The following is a 16,988-nucleotide window of genomic DNA, read 5'->3' as shown; positions in this document are numbered from 1 at the left end:
TGCTTCGCTGAATTGTTGCCACGTATATGTTTCTGGAAAGAAAATAATTTATGATAAAGCCACGCAAGCTTTCTTGGAACCTTTCAGAATTTAATGGTTACCACACGATATTTTTTTAAATTATCTATTCAGTACGATAATAAAAGTATGGTGTAAATTTTAGTTTACGGTTCAAGAAGATATACACTTAATTGTAAAAATATGTTAAATACTTAATCACTTAAAATAGATATATAATTATATTGTTAAAATAATTAAATATTTAATTATATCAAAAATAGAAATTGAATATTATATTATATATAAATAAGCATAACAAAATGATAGGTCGGAGAGACATGTTAGGCCATAACATGGGAGCAACCTATTACCATGTTAAGAGAAGCCATTTGGATAACCATGAAGTTAAGCACAAATCATTTGCCTTCTATATTACAAAATCTCTCTCATTATCAAACATTTTGAAACAACTCTAACGTCCTCTTTGTTCGTATGTATGATTATGGATGGAGAATTAAAGTCAGTTAAATCTTTTACCTATTTGAATTTGATTTGAAAATTAAATATTTTATTTATATTTAATCAAATAAATTATAAAAATGATCACTAATACTTAAATAAATTATCGTTTTTCTCACTTAAGTTTCAAGAGTAACAAATTGATTATTAACGTTATTGATTTGTAACAAAATGACTACTCCACGCCATCCACATTAGATTGATGGTGCTGAGTGAAACGTGATTTACATAAATATAGTGGACGTGGTGGGGTATTTGAAAAAAATTAGAAATTAGAAAGTTTTTAGGGTAAATTAGCTATAAAATCATTGTTCAATGACTTATTTGATATACTAGCAGTAGTTCAGAGATAAAACTAAATATTAAAATTTTTATTAACATTATCACATCATCAATTTAACAGGAATGATGGTGGAGTGACCATATTGTTACAAATTGATCATGTTAACAATCAGTTTGTCACTTTTAAAATTTCAATGGAAAAATAAAAATTTATTCCAATATTAATAACTATTCATGTAGTTTACCTTATTTAATATGATCAAAGTTTAAGAAGATTTAATCCAATTCAAAAATTGACCCATTTTAAGTAAAAAAATTATATTTGACTCTATTTAAATATATATATATGATAATTGTTTTTATTAAGTAAAATAAGAACCTAACTAAAAATATAATAATATATAGAAAATTTTTATTATAATTATCTCTAAACAAATTAGAGATAATTACAATATGATCTGAGATCGAGAATCAATTTTTTTTATCTCAAACCTATTAAAATCAAAATCTTTTAAAAAAGGAAAAATAAATTAAAATTAATCCAATTAAATCATTTCATATCAAAATCTGTTGAGTTTGAGTTGATTGCTTACCCTTAATCGTGTTGCCGTATAACGTGGGGTACTAATGTTGACTTGGGAAATTTGTTTTTGACTCCATCCAAGAAAACTGTTCAGTGTTTGGATTTCTATATATATATATATATATATATATATATATATATATATATATATATATATATATTTTAAAATCTGAACCTTTAGATATATTCCTAATAAAAACCGAAAGAAACTATCATAAATAAGTTGATGTAAAATTAATTTTCAAAAAGGTAAACTAGGTCACTAATGTTTGAACAAATTTTTATTTTTTTACTGAAATTAATTCAAGGAATTCCTTTTGAACCTTCGAAGAAATCATCCAAGTAATCAAAATATCCGGACCAACAATCTCCCACGATCATTTCAGCAATTCCTTCTAAACCCTCGAAGAAATCATCACTCACTACCTTTTGTCAGACATCCCAAACTCATCTTCAACCAAATCCTCCATTTTGTCCACCTTTGTACTTTGAACCACAACGTCACAATCCCTTCATCTACGGAGGTCGTCGGAGACAAATTGTCGATGTATCTAGCTGAGGAAGGTTTGTTGGAATCATCAGCAGGGATCGTTTGTGGAGTGAAAGGCTTCTAGTGGGTGCTTCCAGCGAGTGAATTCTAGTGCGTCAGAGCATGCTTTGATGGTCAACCTACTAAACCTCACAAATGAGGAAAGAGTTTCTTGGTTGCTCTACATGGCATTGAAAAAAAACACCATGTGTACTTCTATCACTTGCAGTCAAAATTTTACAGAAAAATTCACTTGGATGGTTGCTAGGCTTCGATCCGAAGTCTAGAATATCAAAGACATCATTTTCCTTGTCGAAAGAAAATCCATGAGAATGAGAACATCATATAGGAAGGTCATAAGAAGATTGGATTTTTTTAATAAAAAATTGTGGAAAATTAGTAAGAGTTTTAGAAATATATCACACTAGAGAAGCTTAAAGAGTTCATTGGTCAAGGCTCACTTGGGCATATATTTCATCTTTACCTCTAAAGGCCTATCAAAACATTACAAAGAAACAAACATCAGTTAGATAACACAATATTTAAGCTTAAATAGCATCACAAGACTCATTTTCATTAAAAGGTAAATAAATAAATGACATACGTGTAGTGTAATATTGTGAACTTGGCACATCGATTGAGATGGGAGATTAGGATAGTTAGGGATTTAACATCAGGAGGTTGTGGCAATGGTAAAGCCAATACATGATCCTCAACAAGCGGCAAAGAAACTGATGCAAGAGGCATCCCAAAGAGGCAGTGCAGATAACATCACTTGTGTCGTGGTCTGTTTCTTGGTTAATCAAGGAGTTTCTCATCGCAATGTTTCTGCCATTCAAACCGGTTCTCATCACAATTTTTATGCGATAGCACAACATAATCCTTGCCACCCAACGTTTCATAGTCACGTACACGGGTGAACACAACCACCTTGCTCCGACACACCGGATTTCACTCGTTGTTAGCTCCTATCAGAAGCCTTTCACTCCACAAACGATCGCCGCCGGTGATTCCAGCAAACCTTCCTTGTCTAAACCCGTCGACAGTTCATTTCCAACAACCTCTATGAATGAAGGGGTTGTCTGACACGGCAGTGACTAGTGAGTGATGATTTCTTCGAGAGTTTAGAAGGAATTCCTGAAATGGTTATCGGAGATTGTTTGTCTGATAATTTTCCGACTACTTTTGACCTTCGTTGGATTGCTAACAGTACGGCTACTACCACCGGTGGCATATAAAATTGGCCCGGGTATGTATCTTTTTCTATTTGACCTTTAACTCTTCTATATGTCATATACATTTAATTCATTTGAAGTGTTGGTCAATCTTTCCAACGTGGTGGTCAACCATCCAAATAAGTGATTAATGGGCCAGGTAAGCTTTTCGTTACCCACTTTAACGGTGGTTAATGTAGAGGGATTGATTTGTTACAAATCGATAACTTTTGTGATTAATTTGTTACTTTTAAAACTTCAATGGAAAAAACAAAAATATACTCAAACATTTGTGAACATTTGTGTAGTTTACCCTTTTCAAAATCAAGACATTTAATGGATTAGTTTTCTATTTTATTTCTCAATTTAAAAACTCACACTTCCCAATTATATCGATCGTTTGAAGAATTTATATTATTTTTTATAAATTTAAAAATATTTTACAAAGAAAACGTGGGTCACATAATAATCTTAGCTGTCTTTAAATTCTTCTAACCCACCCTCAAGTTTCTTTTAATATTTTTAAAAGGTTTAAAATCATTTGTTTACCTGTTACTTCAATAATTTTTTTTAATCTTAGTTTACATCTTAAATTATTCTTCTAAATCCACCCTTAGGGGATTGAATTTAAAGAGTCTTTGTATTAGAATAAAACTTGTAGTTTGTTGTTCGTAAAAAACATTCTTGCGAATGAGGAATATCTATAAGTAACTTGAGTGAAAGATAATTTTTAAAGAACGTGGATTTCTAGCATGCCGATTACAAGCCTTTTTCAATTGGATTTTTAGGAAATTATTGAAACTAAGAGACGAAGTTGGAACTTTGTTTGCAGTTGGAATTAATTGATCTCTTGTTAAAAGTAGTTGTATATAGTAAAATATTAAGGTCTAGAAAGACAAGGTGACATGGAATAAAGCTCATACGGATCCCTAAGTATATTCCTAAGCATTCCATCATTACTTGTATGGTCATTTTGGATAAGTTACCTACTAAAGATAGATTAGTTCGGTGTGAGATAAAAACAAACGATGCATGCTGTTTATATGACAATGCTATGGAGTCGATGAACCATCTAATTTCTGATTGTTCTTACACGAGGAAGGTGTGGTCGAATATCATGCAAGTATGTAGATTGTCCTATAGGCTTATGCATTGGGATGTCATCCTGTTGTGAGCTATGGATAAATTGAAGGAGAGATCGTTTATTGTTCAATACCTCAGGCTGGTTTGGACGAATTTTCTATACTGCATTTGGGCAGAATGTAATTGAAGGCAGTTTAGAGGTGTTAGACGCTCGGTTGATGATATTATTGAGTTTATAAAAGAGAGAGTTTGTAATACATTGTATAGACATTGTATAGACAATAAAGAAATGATTAATATGCATTTGTGCATTAATTGGAGGATTCTTTAGGTTGTGATTTCCTTATATATGTATTTGTCTGTAGCAGCTTGTGTTGCTTTCTTAGATAATATTAGCAAAAACTACTTATCCAAAAAAAGAAAAAAATCTGTACTATTTTTCTTAAAATAAGAAAATTAATTAATAAAAACATAATATGTAATATATTAATACTCCCTTTATCTCATTAAATTTGTTTTTATTGACTTTTTTAATCTTTTTTTAATTTTGACTCGTTATTATTTAAAATTTATTATTGATAAAAGTATAAAAAATATATTTTAAAGATCTTTAATCAAATAGTTTCTAAATATATATTTTATAAAATCTAATTATTTGAATATTTAAAATAATCATAATTACAGTTTAAAATATTTATATTTTAAAAAGTTAATAAGAGATAAATTTAATAGTAATATTTTATTATTGAGTGTCGAAAACTTTTAGAGTTAATTAGAATAAAAATATTAGTTAACGGGTAAAAGAGGACAAAATAATTATATAAAAAAAATTAGCCAATGCCCAAGGGACTGACAGAGACCTTGCCCCCTATCCAAAAATGTGTAATCTTTTTATAATCCTTTAAAATTAATGAAAATTTTAATTTAGTATAATTATAAAATTACACCCAGATCCCCAAATTAATAATTTGAATCTACGACCCTAAACATAAACTCTACCTTTACTCCTTATTCTCTCAACAAAAAATCACATTTACTCTTTACTCTTGGTTTCTTGTTTGACCTTATCTTTATTTATTATTGATCTGTAAAATAACCTAATATAACAAGTTGGTCGATAATATTTGACAGTATATTATAAAAAATGTAATTAATATTATATTTCATATTTTCTTATCATGTTATAAATTTAAATGGAACTGTTCTTTCCAAAAAAAAATAAAAAATAAAATTGCAAAGTCAATTCGATGTCATTCTTGGGGAGAAGGAGACCACAAAAGGGAAGAAGAAAAAAGCTGGGAAATTTGCAGCCCCTAAAGTCTAAAAGCGTAAAAGAATCCATCGACAATGATAATAGTAGAAATGGGCAATGGCCTACTTCATATTAAATCCCATTTGACATAATGAGTATGTCATAGTCCTCTTCCTTTTCTTTTTATTATATTTTTGGGATAGACATGGACATGACATTGAGTTTGAAGATACATAATGTTTCCAAACAATAATTAAAATATCTGAATTTGTAAAATGTTTAAATTCATTTTAATTATTAACAACCCTAAAATATGTAGGGATGAGGAGCAGCTGGTTTGGCCTAATGCAGATCACTGAGTTGTCCATAAACATGTATTTAGTTGCTAATATTTTTCAAAACCTAGCCGTTTCAAAATTGAGGAATTTAAGAGTATATTTCAAAGAGAAAAGCAGTTTCCAGAACAAACAACTCAATAACATGTTTTCACCATAGAGAATATTGCAACAGAAAATCATGAAACTGCTACAAAGTGCACATTAATATAAGCTGCAAAACTGCTTATAACCTGGCTAATGGGAGAACCACCTTCTAAACTTCTTAGAACCTTGTTTTTCGGCCTCGGGTGTTGATTTGGGCTGTGAAAACTTAGATCTGTATTGTTCGATTAGCCTATCGAGTTTGTCTACCACACCTCTCCCCGATTGATCTTTATTCCTTCATGGCCTTTTTCTTTTCGAATTTGTCTCTCCCTCCTCCCGCTTTTCCTTTCTTTGTTGTGTTCTCTCATGCGGCTGTGAAACTGATTCTGCCTCTTTCGACTTTGATTTGCGGGTATGATTAACATTTGTTTCAACCTTTTCGGAACTTCGGACGGCAGACTTTCGGCCAGCTTTGTGGTCCTTGGGCTTCAAACATGGTTTTAGCTTTTCACAAGTCGGTTTATGCTTCGGCTTCTTACTAGCTTGGCCTTCTCCAGTGGCAACTGTGTTTTCCATCTCAGACTTTTTCAACTTGAAATGTTTCCCTTTCATATCGTCTCCAGATTTCCGTTTTCCGGATTTGTTAGGACGATCTTCAAAATGGATGTGGCTTTACATTTTTCTGTGCATTGTCCAAGTTGTCACTACCATCTTGCTGCAGAGCTAGTAACTTCGTTTTCCTCAGGCTCAATGCCTGCACATTATCGACGAAAAACTCCACTATTGGACGATGCTCAGGACCAAAAGTTTATGCAAACAACCGGCGTCAATTTTACATTATAAATCGAAAAGGGACAATACGGCCATCATATAAATGAGATAATATAACAAGATGGGCGTTACCTGGATTATTGTTTAGAACCCTCAGAGCCACAAATGCATGCTGATGTTCCGTAAACTCAACAAAGGCACGTAGGCAACCCCGCGTAAGAGGTTTTTAACGGTCTTTCCCTTCTTCACTGTTTTCAAGAACTTAATCTACTTGACAGCTAGACTGGTAAATCTGTATATGCAGACAACTACAGAAAAGAATAAAAGGGGAAAAAATAACACTTAATTAACAGATTAACAACTTTATCTAACCTACCGTATTACGGGTTTTTGCTTTGTAGCTCGTGAGGTAACTGCATCCATACAAAGTTGCTTCAATTCATATTCAGTCATGGACTTTGGCAAATTACATATAACGGTTCTTGTCCTTGAAACATGGAAATTCGGAGATTGAAGGTTGGTCATCTTTCTTTCATGCAACCTGCAGGGCATCCAGAAATTTCGCAAGAGAATCAGCAGAACCAAAGATTTACCAGACTTTATGACTACTGTTCTTTTATTTTTACTATCCATTTAAATCAAGATGATAGCACCCATTTGCCTTGTGCAGCAGATAAGCAGAAGAAATTTGTGTCGGTATCCGACTTATAATATCAGGGGGGGGAATAAAAGAAACCCTTAAATTTTGCGTTTTACCATATCACTAGCTGAAACATCTTTAGCAGTTGGAGTTCCCTCAACTATAAGTCCTTCCTAGTTCCTACTAGGTCATATAAATGAGAATGATGAAACCATACTACAAACACATTAAATTAATGGAAATTCAGTTAATTGTCAAGCAAAGCAACCTTTGCGAAGTAAAGGTTACGCTGGTCATGTTCCTCAGCTTTGGCCTTCTCCAGTTCATCTTTACCATCCGTTTCTATTTTTTTTACCAGATTTTTCAGGTTCAATCACATCTGTCTCTATTGCAGATTCAACGGGTAACTTATCTTGCGCGCACTTCAACAGTTTCATCCACATTGTCTTCCTCGTTGGGCAGAACAGCATCATCTTGGAGAGGCAGAGAATCTTTTGAAGAGGATGTCACCAAATTATTCAGCACTTTTCTTGCAATGTCTACTTCCTTATCAAAACCCACTTCCATCGTTGTTCTTTCCGTCTCTGACTTACTCGAGTCATTTGAAGCAATACCAACATCACTATCATTATCCCCACCTTTATCTTCCATATCGATGCCACTACTATCAGTATCACTTTCCTTGTCTCTTTTATTGAGATGCCCTGCAAATAGTAGTGAGATAGATATCCTACTGCAAACTTTAAATGTAAAAGATGAAAACTTTACTAAAGAATTTATCAAGAAAATGACAAGACGTAAAAAGCCAAGTACAGATGAGAAGAGGTGAAATAAAACACATCAATTACCATGAAGCAAAAGGCATAGCATACATACGAGGAACACCACTACATGCTAAACATAAATATATAAAAACATCGTGCTGTGGATGCCTTTATTGGAAAGCAATATCAGATAAGGAAAGTAATAAATATATAGAGTGAAACAAATTTTTATTTGTTTCTTCTATTACATTATATTGCTTTTATAAATTTTAAAATATTTTACAAAGAAAACGTGGGTCACATAATAACCTTAGTTGTCTTTGAATTCTTCTAAGTTCTAACCCCACCCTTAAGTTTCTTTTAATATTTTCAAATGCATGAATCAAACGTTTACGGTAGTAAAGATATTGTTGTTATTTCTTGAAATCTCATATTCGAGTACTATGAATATTAGGAATGTGAGCGTTCAACATCAAATGATTGATGATTATCATTAAACATATATTTACCTTATACTTACCTTGGATTAATAAAAAAATATTTTTAAAATATTTAATTCACATTTTAGTCTTTAAAAATCATTTGTTTCACTTTCTACTTCAAATATTTTTATCTCAGTTTACCTCTTAAATTAGTATTTCCGTACTATTATTTTCTTAAAATAAGAAAAACGAGTAATAAAAATATAACATGTAACAAATTAATACTTTATTATTGAGTATCGAAAATTTTTAGAGTAAATTAGAACAAAAAAGTAATTTAGGGTAAAATAGGACAAAAATAATTTAAGACAAAAGATGATAGCCAATGGACTGACAGAGACTTCGCCCCCTCTACAAAAAAAATGTGTAATCCTTTAAAATTAGTGAACATTGTAATTTAGTATAATTATAAAATTACACCCGGATCCCCAAATTAATAATTCGAATCTATGCCCCCTAAACATAAATTCTACCTTTACTCTTGATTTCTTGTTTGGTCTTACCCTGACATGATAATAAGTTTGACCGATCATCCTTAACAGTTAATTCTAATAACAGTATGTTATAACAAATGTAATTGATATTACATTTTATATATATATTTTTTATCATGTTATAAATTTAAATGAAACTGTTCTTTCCTCAAAAATAAAATTGCAGAGTCAATTCAAGGTAATTCTTGGGGAGAAAGTAATGGGGAGACCACGGATTACACATGTGGAAGAAAAATAAAAGCTGGGAAATTTGCAGCCCCTAAAGTCTAAAAGCGTAAAAATCTCATATACAATGATCTAGTAGAAATGGGAAATGGCCTACTCTGTATCAAGTCCCATTTGACATAATGCGTATGTCACCTTCATCTTTCTTTTCTTTTTGGGATAGACATAGACATGCCATTAAGCATCATAGCCACTTGAATTTTGAAGATACATAATGTTTTTTAAAATGATAATTAAAATATCTGAATCCGTCAAAATATTTAAATTCATTTTTAATTATTACCAACCCTAAAATATGTAGGGATGAGGAGCAGCTGGTTTGGCCAAGTGCAGCTCACTGAGTTGTCCGCACACATTTATTTAGCTGCTACTTTTTTCAAGACCTAGCCGTTTCAGGCATTTAAGAGGATATATTTCAAGAGAAAAACAGTTTCCGGAACAAACAACTCTATAACATGTTTTCACATGGAAAATATTTCAACAGTATCATGAAACTGCTACAAAGTGCACATTCTCATCTTGTTTCTAAAAGATGGATATGATAATATATGCTACAAAACTGGTTATATAATCTGCTAATGGGATTAAGCTTGAAACCACCTTCTAAGCTTCTTAGAACCTTGTTTCTCGGCCTCGGGTGCTGATTTTGGCTGTGAGAACTTAGATCTGTATTGTTCGATTAGCATATCAAGTTTGTCTAACACATCTCTCCCCGATGGATCTTTATTCCTTCTTGGCCTTTTTCTTTTCGAATTCGTCTCTCCCTCCTCCCGCTTTGCCTTTCCTTCTTGTGTTCTCTCTTTCGGCTGTGGAACTGCTTCTGCCTCCTTCGACTTTGATTTGTGGGTATGATTAACATTTGTTTCAACCTTTTCGGAACTTCCAACAGCAAGCTTTCGGCCGGCTTTGTGGTCCTTGGGTTTATGATTTGATCCTTTCAACTTTTGATTGGAGCCTTCCAAGTTTTCTTTCAAAGATGATTTTAGCTTTTCACCAGTAGGTTTATGCTTTGGCTTCTTACTAGTTTGGCCTTCTCCAGTGGAAACTGTGTTTTCCATCTCAGCCTTCTTCAACGCCGAATGTTTCCCTGTCCTTAACTCGTCTCTAGATTTCCGTTTTCCGGATTTGTTAGGACGATCTACAAATGACTGTGATTTTACATTTTGCTGTGCATTGTTCAAATTGTCACTACCATCTTGCCGCTGAGCTAGTAACTTTGCTTTCCTCAGCTTCATTGTCTGCACATTATCAACGGCAAACTCCACTATCGGACGATGTTCAGGACCAAAAGTTTCTGCAAACAACCGGAGTCAATTTTACAATATAAATCGAAAAGGAACAATATAGTTGAGCAACCTTTTCCCCTTGGAAGATTTTGATAAAGGAATGGCAAATATAGCATTTAAATTACAGCCATCATATAAATGAGATAATATAACAAGATGGGCATTACCTGGATTATTGTTAAGAACCCTCAGGGCCACAAGTGCGTGCTGATGTTCTGTAAACTCAACAAAGGCAACCCCGCGTGACTGATTTTTAACAACAATCTTTCCCTTCTTGACCGTTTTCAAGAACTTAATCTGCTTGACAGCACGAGGAATATCGGATTTAAGACTAAAACTAGTACACTATATCTGCAGACAACTATAGTAAATAATTAAATAAAAAATAACCTAGAGTAACAGATTAACAACTTTATCTAACCTGTCGTATTACGGGTATTTGCTTTGTAGCTCGAGAGGTAACTGCATCGATACAAAGTTGCTTCAATTCATTTTCTTTCATTGACTTTGGCAAATTATATATAACAATTCTTGTCCTTGAAACATGGAAATTCGGAGATTGAAGCTTGGTCATCTTTTTTTCATGCAACCTGCAGGGCATCCAGAAATTTCACAAGAGAATCAGGAGGACCATCAAGAACTATTTTATCAAGTTGCTTTCGAAAGTTAAAGCTAAGACAAGGATTTCTCAACATACTCGGACATTCTTTTTCAAATAATAAGATTAAATGTGAAACATTCAGAAAATATCTACCCGACTTTATGCTTACTGCTATTTTATTTTCACTATCCATTTAAATCATTCCTGGTCAAACCAATGATTTTTCAACTACTAAGCAGTCAAGATAATAGCATCTATTTGCATTGTGCAGCAGATAGGCAGAAGAAATTTGTGTCGGTATTCAACTTATTAAGATCAGGGGAAACAAATAAAAGAAACCCTTACGTTTTGCGTTTTTCCATATCACTGGCTGAAACATCTTTAGCAGCTGGAGTCCCCTCAACTATAAGTCCTTCCTACTTGGACATATAAATGAGAATGACAAAACTATACTACAAACACAGTAAATTAATGGAAATTCAATTAATTGTTAAGCAAAGCAACCTTTGCCAAGTAAAGGTTACGCTGGTCATGTTCATCAGCTTTGGCCTTCTCCAATTCTTTATTGTGTGCTGATTTTCGATCCAAAGCCTTCAACACTTTGAGTTGCCTACCTTTAAGAAAAATACCCAAGCCAGATACAGCATTTGCTGCTGAAACTGCTGCAACAGCAGCATCTATTGTTTTAAACTTAAGAAAACCAGTTCCTCTCGGTCGTCTGTCAGGGGAGCAAAAGAACAATAAGTATACACTAATTTAAAAGGGTACGAAAGTAAATTTCAAACTATTTAGAGTCACTACTTGGTAACTGGATGGAGGACTGGAATAAAGGACTGCAATTCCCCAAATGCAGAAAACCTTTCTTTCACTTCTTTTTTGTCAATGTCAAATGGAAGGTTGCTTATGAAAATTGTTCTCTCCAAATCATCTTCACCATCCATTTCTATTTTTTTACCAGATTTATCAGGTTTAATCATATCTGACTCTATTGCAGATTCAACGGGTAACTTATCTTGCACTTTAATGTTTTCATCTACATTCATATTGTATTCCCCGTTGGGCAGAACAGCATCATCTTGGAGATGAAGAGAATCTTTAGAAGAGGATGTCACCAAGTTATTCAGCACTTTTCTTGCAATGTCTACTTCCTTATCAAAATCCACTGCCATTGTTGTCCTTTCCGTCTCCAACATACTCGAGTCATTTGAAGCAATACCATCATCACTATCATTATCCACACCTTCATCTTCTATATCGAAGCTACTACTATCTGTATCACTTTCCTTGTCTCTTTTATTGAGATGCCCTGTAAAGCCATACCACTGAGATAGATATCCTATTGCAAACTTTAAATGTAAAAACATAAAAACTTTACAAAAGAATTTATCAAGAAAATGACAAGACATATAAAAAGCCAAGTACAGATGAGAAGAGGTGAAATAAAACACATCAATTGCCATGAAGCAAAAGGCATAACATATATACGAGGAACATCACTACATGCTAAACATAAATATATAAAATATTGCTACTGTGTATACCGTGCTTGTGTGTGCGCTTGCTTGCATGTGATACAAAAACAGAAATATACATTACCTGATTAAGAAACTGTAATAAAAGCATACATGGCAGAATAAACTTATTGCAAGCATGCAGTTAACTTCCTAGAAAAGTTAAGACACTATTTCAATACTTTTCGAGAAATCTCTAATCACATGTGGTTATCTTCTCGACTACTATAAACATAAGAAATAGCTTCTTTATTTGATAATTGATATGGATGATTGATGCATAAGGTTAAGGCCACTCATTCAGCTCAGGGTGAAACAGCCAATGGCTCAGAAGAAACAAGATACACATCTTTGATGAGTAGACAAAACTTGGTTAAAGACACAAACCATCATCTGAAGCAACAGCAGAATTAGCATTGGCACTGTAAAGTTTCTTCGGAACAGCCCAATCAACAGCTATAGGTCTTTTACAAAAAAAATTCCCATTGAACTTTTGAATGGCCTGAAAATGAAAAAGAAATTAAAACATGTATCAGAAAAAATCTCTAAAGCTTCACATCTAGGACAAAAGGATAAACCAGAAGCAGTACATTTTCTGCGTCCTGTTTAGAAGTGAATTTGACAAAAGCAAAACCCTTGGATAACCTGGAAAAGGGGGGGACCATTATGTGAATATGAAAGAAAAAAAAAATTAATTGACAAATTTAAATGATTTTCTATGAAGCGAAGATACCCCGTTTCAGAATTATGTGGAATAAAGATATCCCAGACAAACCCTGCTGCTGAAAACATGTCCTTTATCTCACTTAATTTAACCTGCAACAATGTTGAATAAACTACTTTAGAAGTAAAGGATTTTGGGTTGCAGGCAGCAAAATCAATTATAGGGATAATCATAATACACTGTTAGCATCAAGCAACCTTGAAAGGAAGATTTCTGATAATTAGCTTCCACTTTTGAGTTTTAGAACCCTAGGTCACAAGTACCAAAAAGAAATAATTATATCTCAGATATAAATAGTAAAAAGTATGAACTAAAAAATGATCAACATAAATAATATCATCAATCAATCATTTATATATAAACAAATAAAAACATAACAGCTTTGCTATGGTTACTTTACCTCACCACCCAGCTGGCGTGCCCAAATAATGCTTCCATGTATCTCTTTTTGGTGCAACATTGCCACAGCAGTATGAGCCAATTTGACACTTGTGAAAAGCACAGCTGAAGCGTCCATTTTGCATCCATCTTGTGAAAGACCTAATGAATTTTTAATTTTATGGCTTGCAATTATTCCGCAACAATTAAAGTAATCCTCAAATAAAGACTTGAATTATCAGTCAATTTCAATTCAGAAACCAAATGTCATAACTTTGAACAAAGTACAACTACTCAAAAAATTGGAAGCACCATGATAATGCAATATTATAGATTCTTGACGAATGGATATAAAGTATGCACAGAGAGGCATTACAACAATGGTCAATACACATACAAATGGCAAGCGTGTAGTACAACCGATGTCACAACCAGCCTGCTTATATCATAAACCATTTCAACTAGTAATATGCCTACTAACAATGTAGAGAGTAGGAAATTTTCCAGTTCCCTATCAAATTATCCAAGGAGCTCGTCAAATTTAACATTACTCTATTTCTGAGCTTTCCCTATTTCTGGTTTTGTAGGGGGTAAAATGAATAATTTGACTAAATTGTAGCAAAGAACACCTTGTTGCTTACCATGTTGTTCAAGCTCTTCTTTTGGAAGAGGGTAACTTACTGCACAGACAGTGCCAATCTCCTTTGCACGTCGGTGAACATCTTCCGCCATCTCAGCATTACGAAGACCACCAAATATAACAGTCCTAGCAACCCTTCATAACATAGAGAAAAGAAAAGAGAAGCCGTTCCTTGATGTGTCAAGCAGTGAACATCATATTTTTCAAGTAAAAACCAAAAAGTGTATTTAGATAAAAAAGAATTAAACTAAACAGGCATAAAAGTAAACATGTTCTTAATATTATAAGGAAAAAGAAGATATGGGTGAAACTTTGAAGAACTCCATGATGATGTTCAAACGTCCATATCTAATTCCAAATTTACAAAATTTGCGAGCAAATTCAGTACCTCTGCTTCTCTGAACAATTCTCTTTATCAGCTACATCAGAACTAAGTGTTGCTGGCTTTCTTGGTTGCACAGGTTTCTCTATATTTGCATTCAAACATCAACAAAAAAAAGACACTAATGAGAATAAAAAACAAATGACCGTAGCTGATTAATACAAGAGTTTTAGTAACCTAGTTTCGGCTGGCCTGAACCATGCTCTTCTACAGTTGAGGTAAGACCATCGTTGTCGTTCTTTGACTTAGTCGCATCATCTGAGACAGCCAGTAAGTAGAGTACAGATAACATATGCATCCAATTCAAGAATTATTCTGAAAAAAAAAACCTTGGGTTGCCTTTGACCGTCGTTGCTCCAATGGAGAACGGTGCATTGCATGTTTAACTCCAATTTTCCGACCTCCAACAGAATAACCATTCTTCAGATCGATAGCACAGTTAGCATCTTCAGCAACAGCACTATCGAAAAGAGATGCAAACACGCAGAAAAAACGAAAAAAAGGAAGTTAAACTCCAAACGAAGCAAGAAGATTCAGCACAAACATAAGCTCTAAAGTTCCAAAACAACACAAAATAACACCACAAAATGATAAAATTGAACATCAATTAACTTACAATTGAACAAAAGCGAAACCACGATGCTCAGTTGACCCTATGAACAATATAAAGAACATATCAGTATACTTCTGAACCAACTATTAACATCATAATGAAAGAATAAAACAAAATCGTACCCTTTTTCGTAACCATGAAGCAACGCCTGATTGGACCAACATCGCTAAATGTTTCTTCAAGCTGGACAAAATATATTCCTCTTTTACTACCATAAATTTCTATATATACAAACATGAACATTATTAAGACATGGTTGTGGAGCTAAATTTCCAGAAGGAAATACCAGAGAGTTGGTAAAAGAGTAAGGCAAGTTCGTGACGATGACAGTGGAAGGTGAGTGTTCCGATTCGAGTCTTTCCTCGGATCTCTTGTTTTTCCCCATTGATGTACGCTCTGGCTGCCGAAGGGAAGTGGAATAAAAACTCTCCAACCTAAATCCAGTAAGCCTCTCCTCTAAGTAACAAGCGTGCGGGGTTTACAATTTTATCCGGGTCGGGTCAAAAAGCGTCTGAAATGAAAATTAGATGAGAAAATCGCCTCAGTGACCAAAAAAAAGTTATAATATACGATTTTAACCAACTTTTTTTGGATTTGCCAAAATGACCAACAAAATCGCAACGCGAAATAAAAATCGCAACGCGATCCCCAGAATCGCAAATCAGTTTCCAGAATCGCAACGCGATTCTTGAAAATCGCGATGCGATAGTACAAATTCGCATTGCGATTTTCCATAATCGCAACGCGAATATGAAAATCGCAACGCGAACACATAAATCGCAACGCGTATCCGTAAATCGCAACGTGTATCCGTAAATCGCAACGCGTATGGGTAAATCGCAACGCGTATGGGTAAATCGCAATGCGTATCCGTATATCGCAACGCGTATCCGTAAATCGCAACGCGTATCCGTAAACCGCAACGTGTATCCGTAAATCGCAACGCGTATCCGTAAATCGCAATGCGTATCCGTAAATCGCAACGCGTATCCGTAAATCGCAACGATAATCCGTAAATCGCAACGCGTATCCGTAAATCGCAACGATAATCCGTAAATCGCAACGAGAATCTGTAAATCGCAACGATAATCCGTAAATCGCAACGAGAATCTGTAAATCACAACACTGAAATTTTGGGTATATAACACTGAAATCATAAACTAAATCCCTAAATCGCAACTCATTCCATCTCCATCTATCACTCTCTCCGGCGACATCCGTTCCTATATCCAACGACATCCTTCCCCATCCGGCAACAGGTCTTAGTTTCGCATCTCGTTTGTTTAGTTACAACCATGAAATCATCTAATGTTGATCATGTTTGGATAGATTTGTGTTTTGGAGGGTCATGGGATAATGTTAATGGTGTTTTACAATATATGCCTTTACCCATAAATCTTCAACTAAAATTGTCTTTACAAAAGTTAACTTATGAAACTCTAATGCTACGTGTTTCAAATAAATTGAATTTAGAGCCCCTAAGTGGATTTAGGCTATCTTATCAGAGAAATGGTAAAGTTTATTTGTTAACCGACAATGAAGATGTTGAACGATTCATTGCTTACATTAGTGTTTCACAAGATGATGTTACAT

The 16,988-nt window shown here is 33.8% G+C and overlaps 1 protein-coding gene across 2 annotated transcripts; it reads right to left on the bottom strand.

Moving 5' to 3' along the window:
- Positions 1–9,765: 9,765 nt before the first annotated feature.
- Positions 9,766–15,828, bottom strand: LOC120134536 (RNA-binding protein 28-like). Of its 2 annotated transcripts, none has more exons than XM_039150964.1 (18): positions 15,682–15,828; positions 15,518–15,578; positions 15,399–15,435; positions 15,112–15,242; positions 14,960–15,040; positions 14,789–14,867; positions 14,402–14,535; positions 13,783–13,922; positions 13,580–13,630; positions 13,392–13,474; positions 13,249–13,303; positions 13,046–13,160; positions 11,949–12,453; positions 11,652–11,865; positions 11,493–11,563; positions 10,968–11,136; positions 10,714–10,843; positions 9,766–10,554 (listed from the first exon to the last, which is right to left on the bottom strand). In XM_039150964.1, the coding sequence occupies exons 1-18, from the start codon at positions 15,778–15,780 to the stop codon at positions 9,845–9,847; spliced, it is 2,865 nt and encodes a 954-aa protein (XP_039006895.1). In that variant the 5' UTR covers positions 15,781–15,828; the 3' UTR covers positions 9,766–9,844. The 2 variants fall into 2 exon arrangements, with proteins under 2 accessions (XP_039006895.1, XP_039006896.1); XM_039150965.1 differs by having other exon boundaries at positions 13,783–13,910.
- Between the last annotated feature and the right edge of the window lie 1,160 nt (positions 15,829–16,988).

The sequence above is a fragment of the Hibiscus syriacus genome, unplaced genomic scaffold (assembly GCF_006381635.1).
Source record: "Hibiscus syriacus cultivar Baekdansim isolate YM2019G1 unplaced genomic scaffold, ASM638163v2 tig00110597_pilon, whole genome shotgun sequence".
In the NCBI taxonomy this organism is placed as follows: Eukaryota; Viridiplantae; Streptophyta; class Magnoliopsida; order Malvales; family Malvaceae; genus Hibiscus; species Hibiscus syriacus.
Note: the sequence above shows the minus strand (reverse complement) of the source record. Positions and strands in the feature narration are given on the sequence as shown.

Excerpts from the sequence above, each read along its gene's own strand:
- LOC120134536 (XM_039150964.1), bottom strand. The coding sequence starts at position 15,780 with ATGGGGAAAAACAAGAGATCCGAGGAAAGACTCGAATCGGAACACTCA. Across the intron at positions 15,579-15,681 it reads ACTCTTTTACCAACTCTCTG|CTTGAAGAAACATTTAGCGA; the intron begins GTATTTCCTTCT and ends TATTTTGTCCAG. Across the intron at positions 13,161-13,248 it reads CTAAACAGGACGCAGAAAAT|GCCATTCAAAAGTTCAATGG; the intron begins GTACTGCTTCTG and ends TTTCATTTTCAG.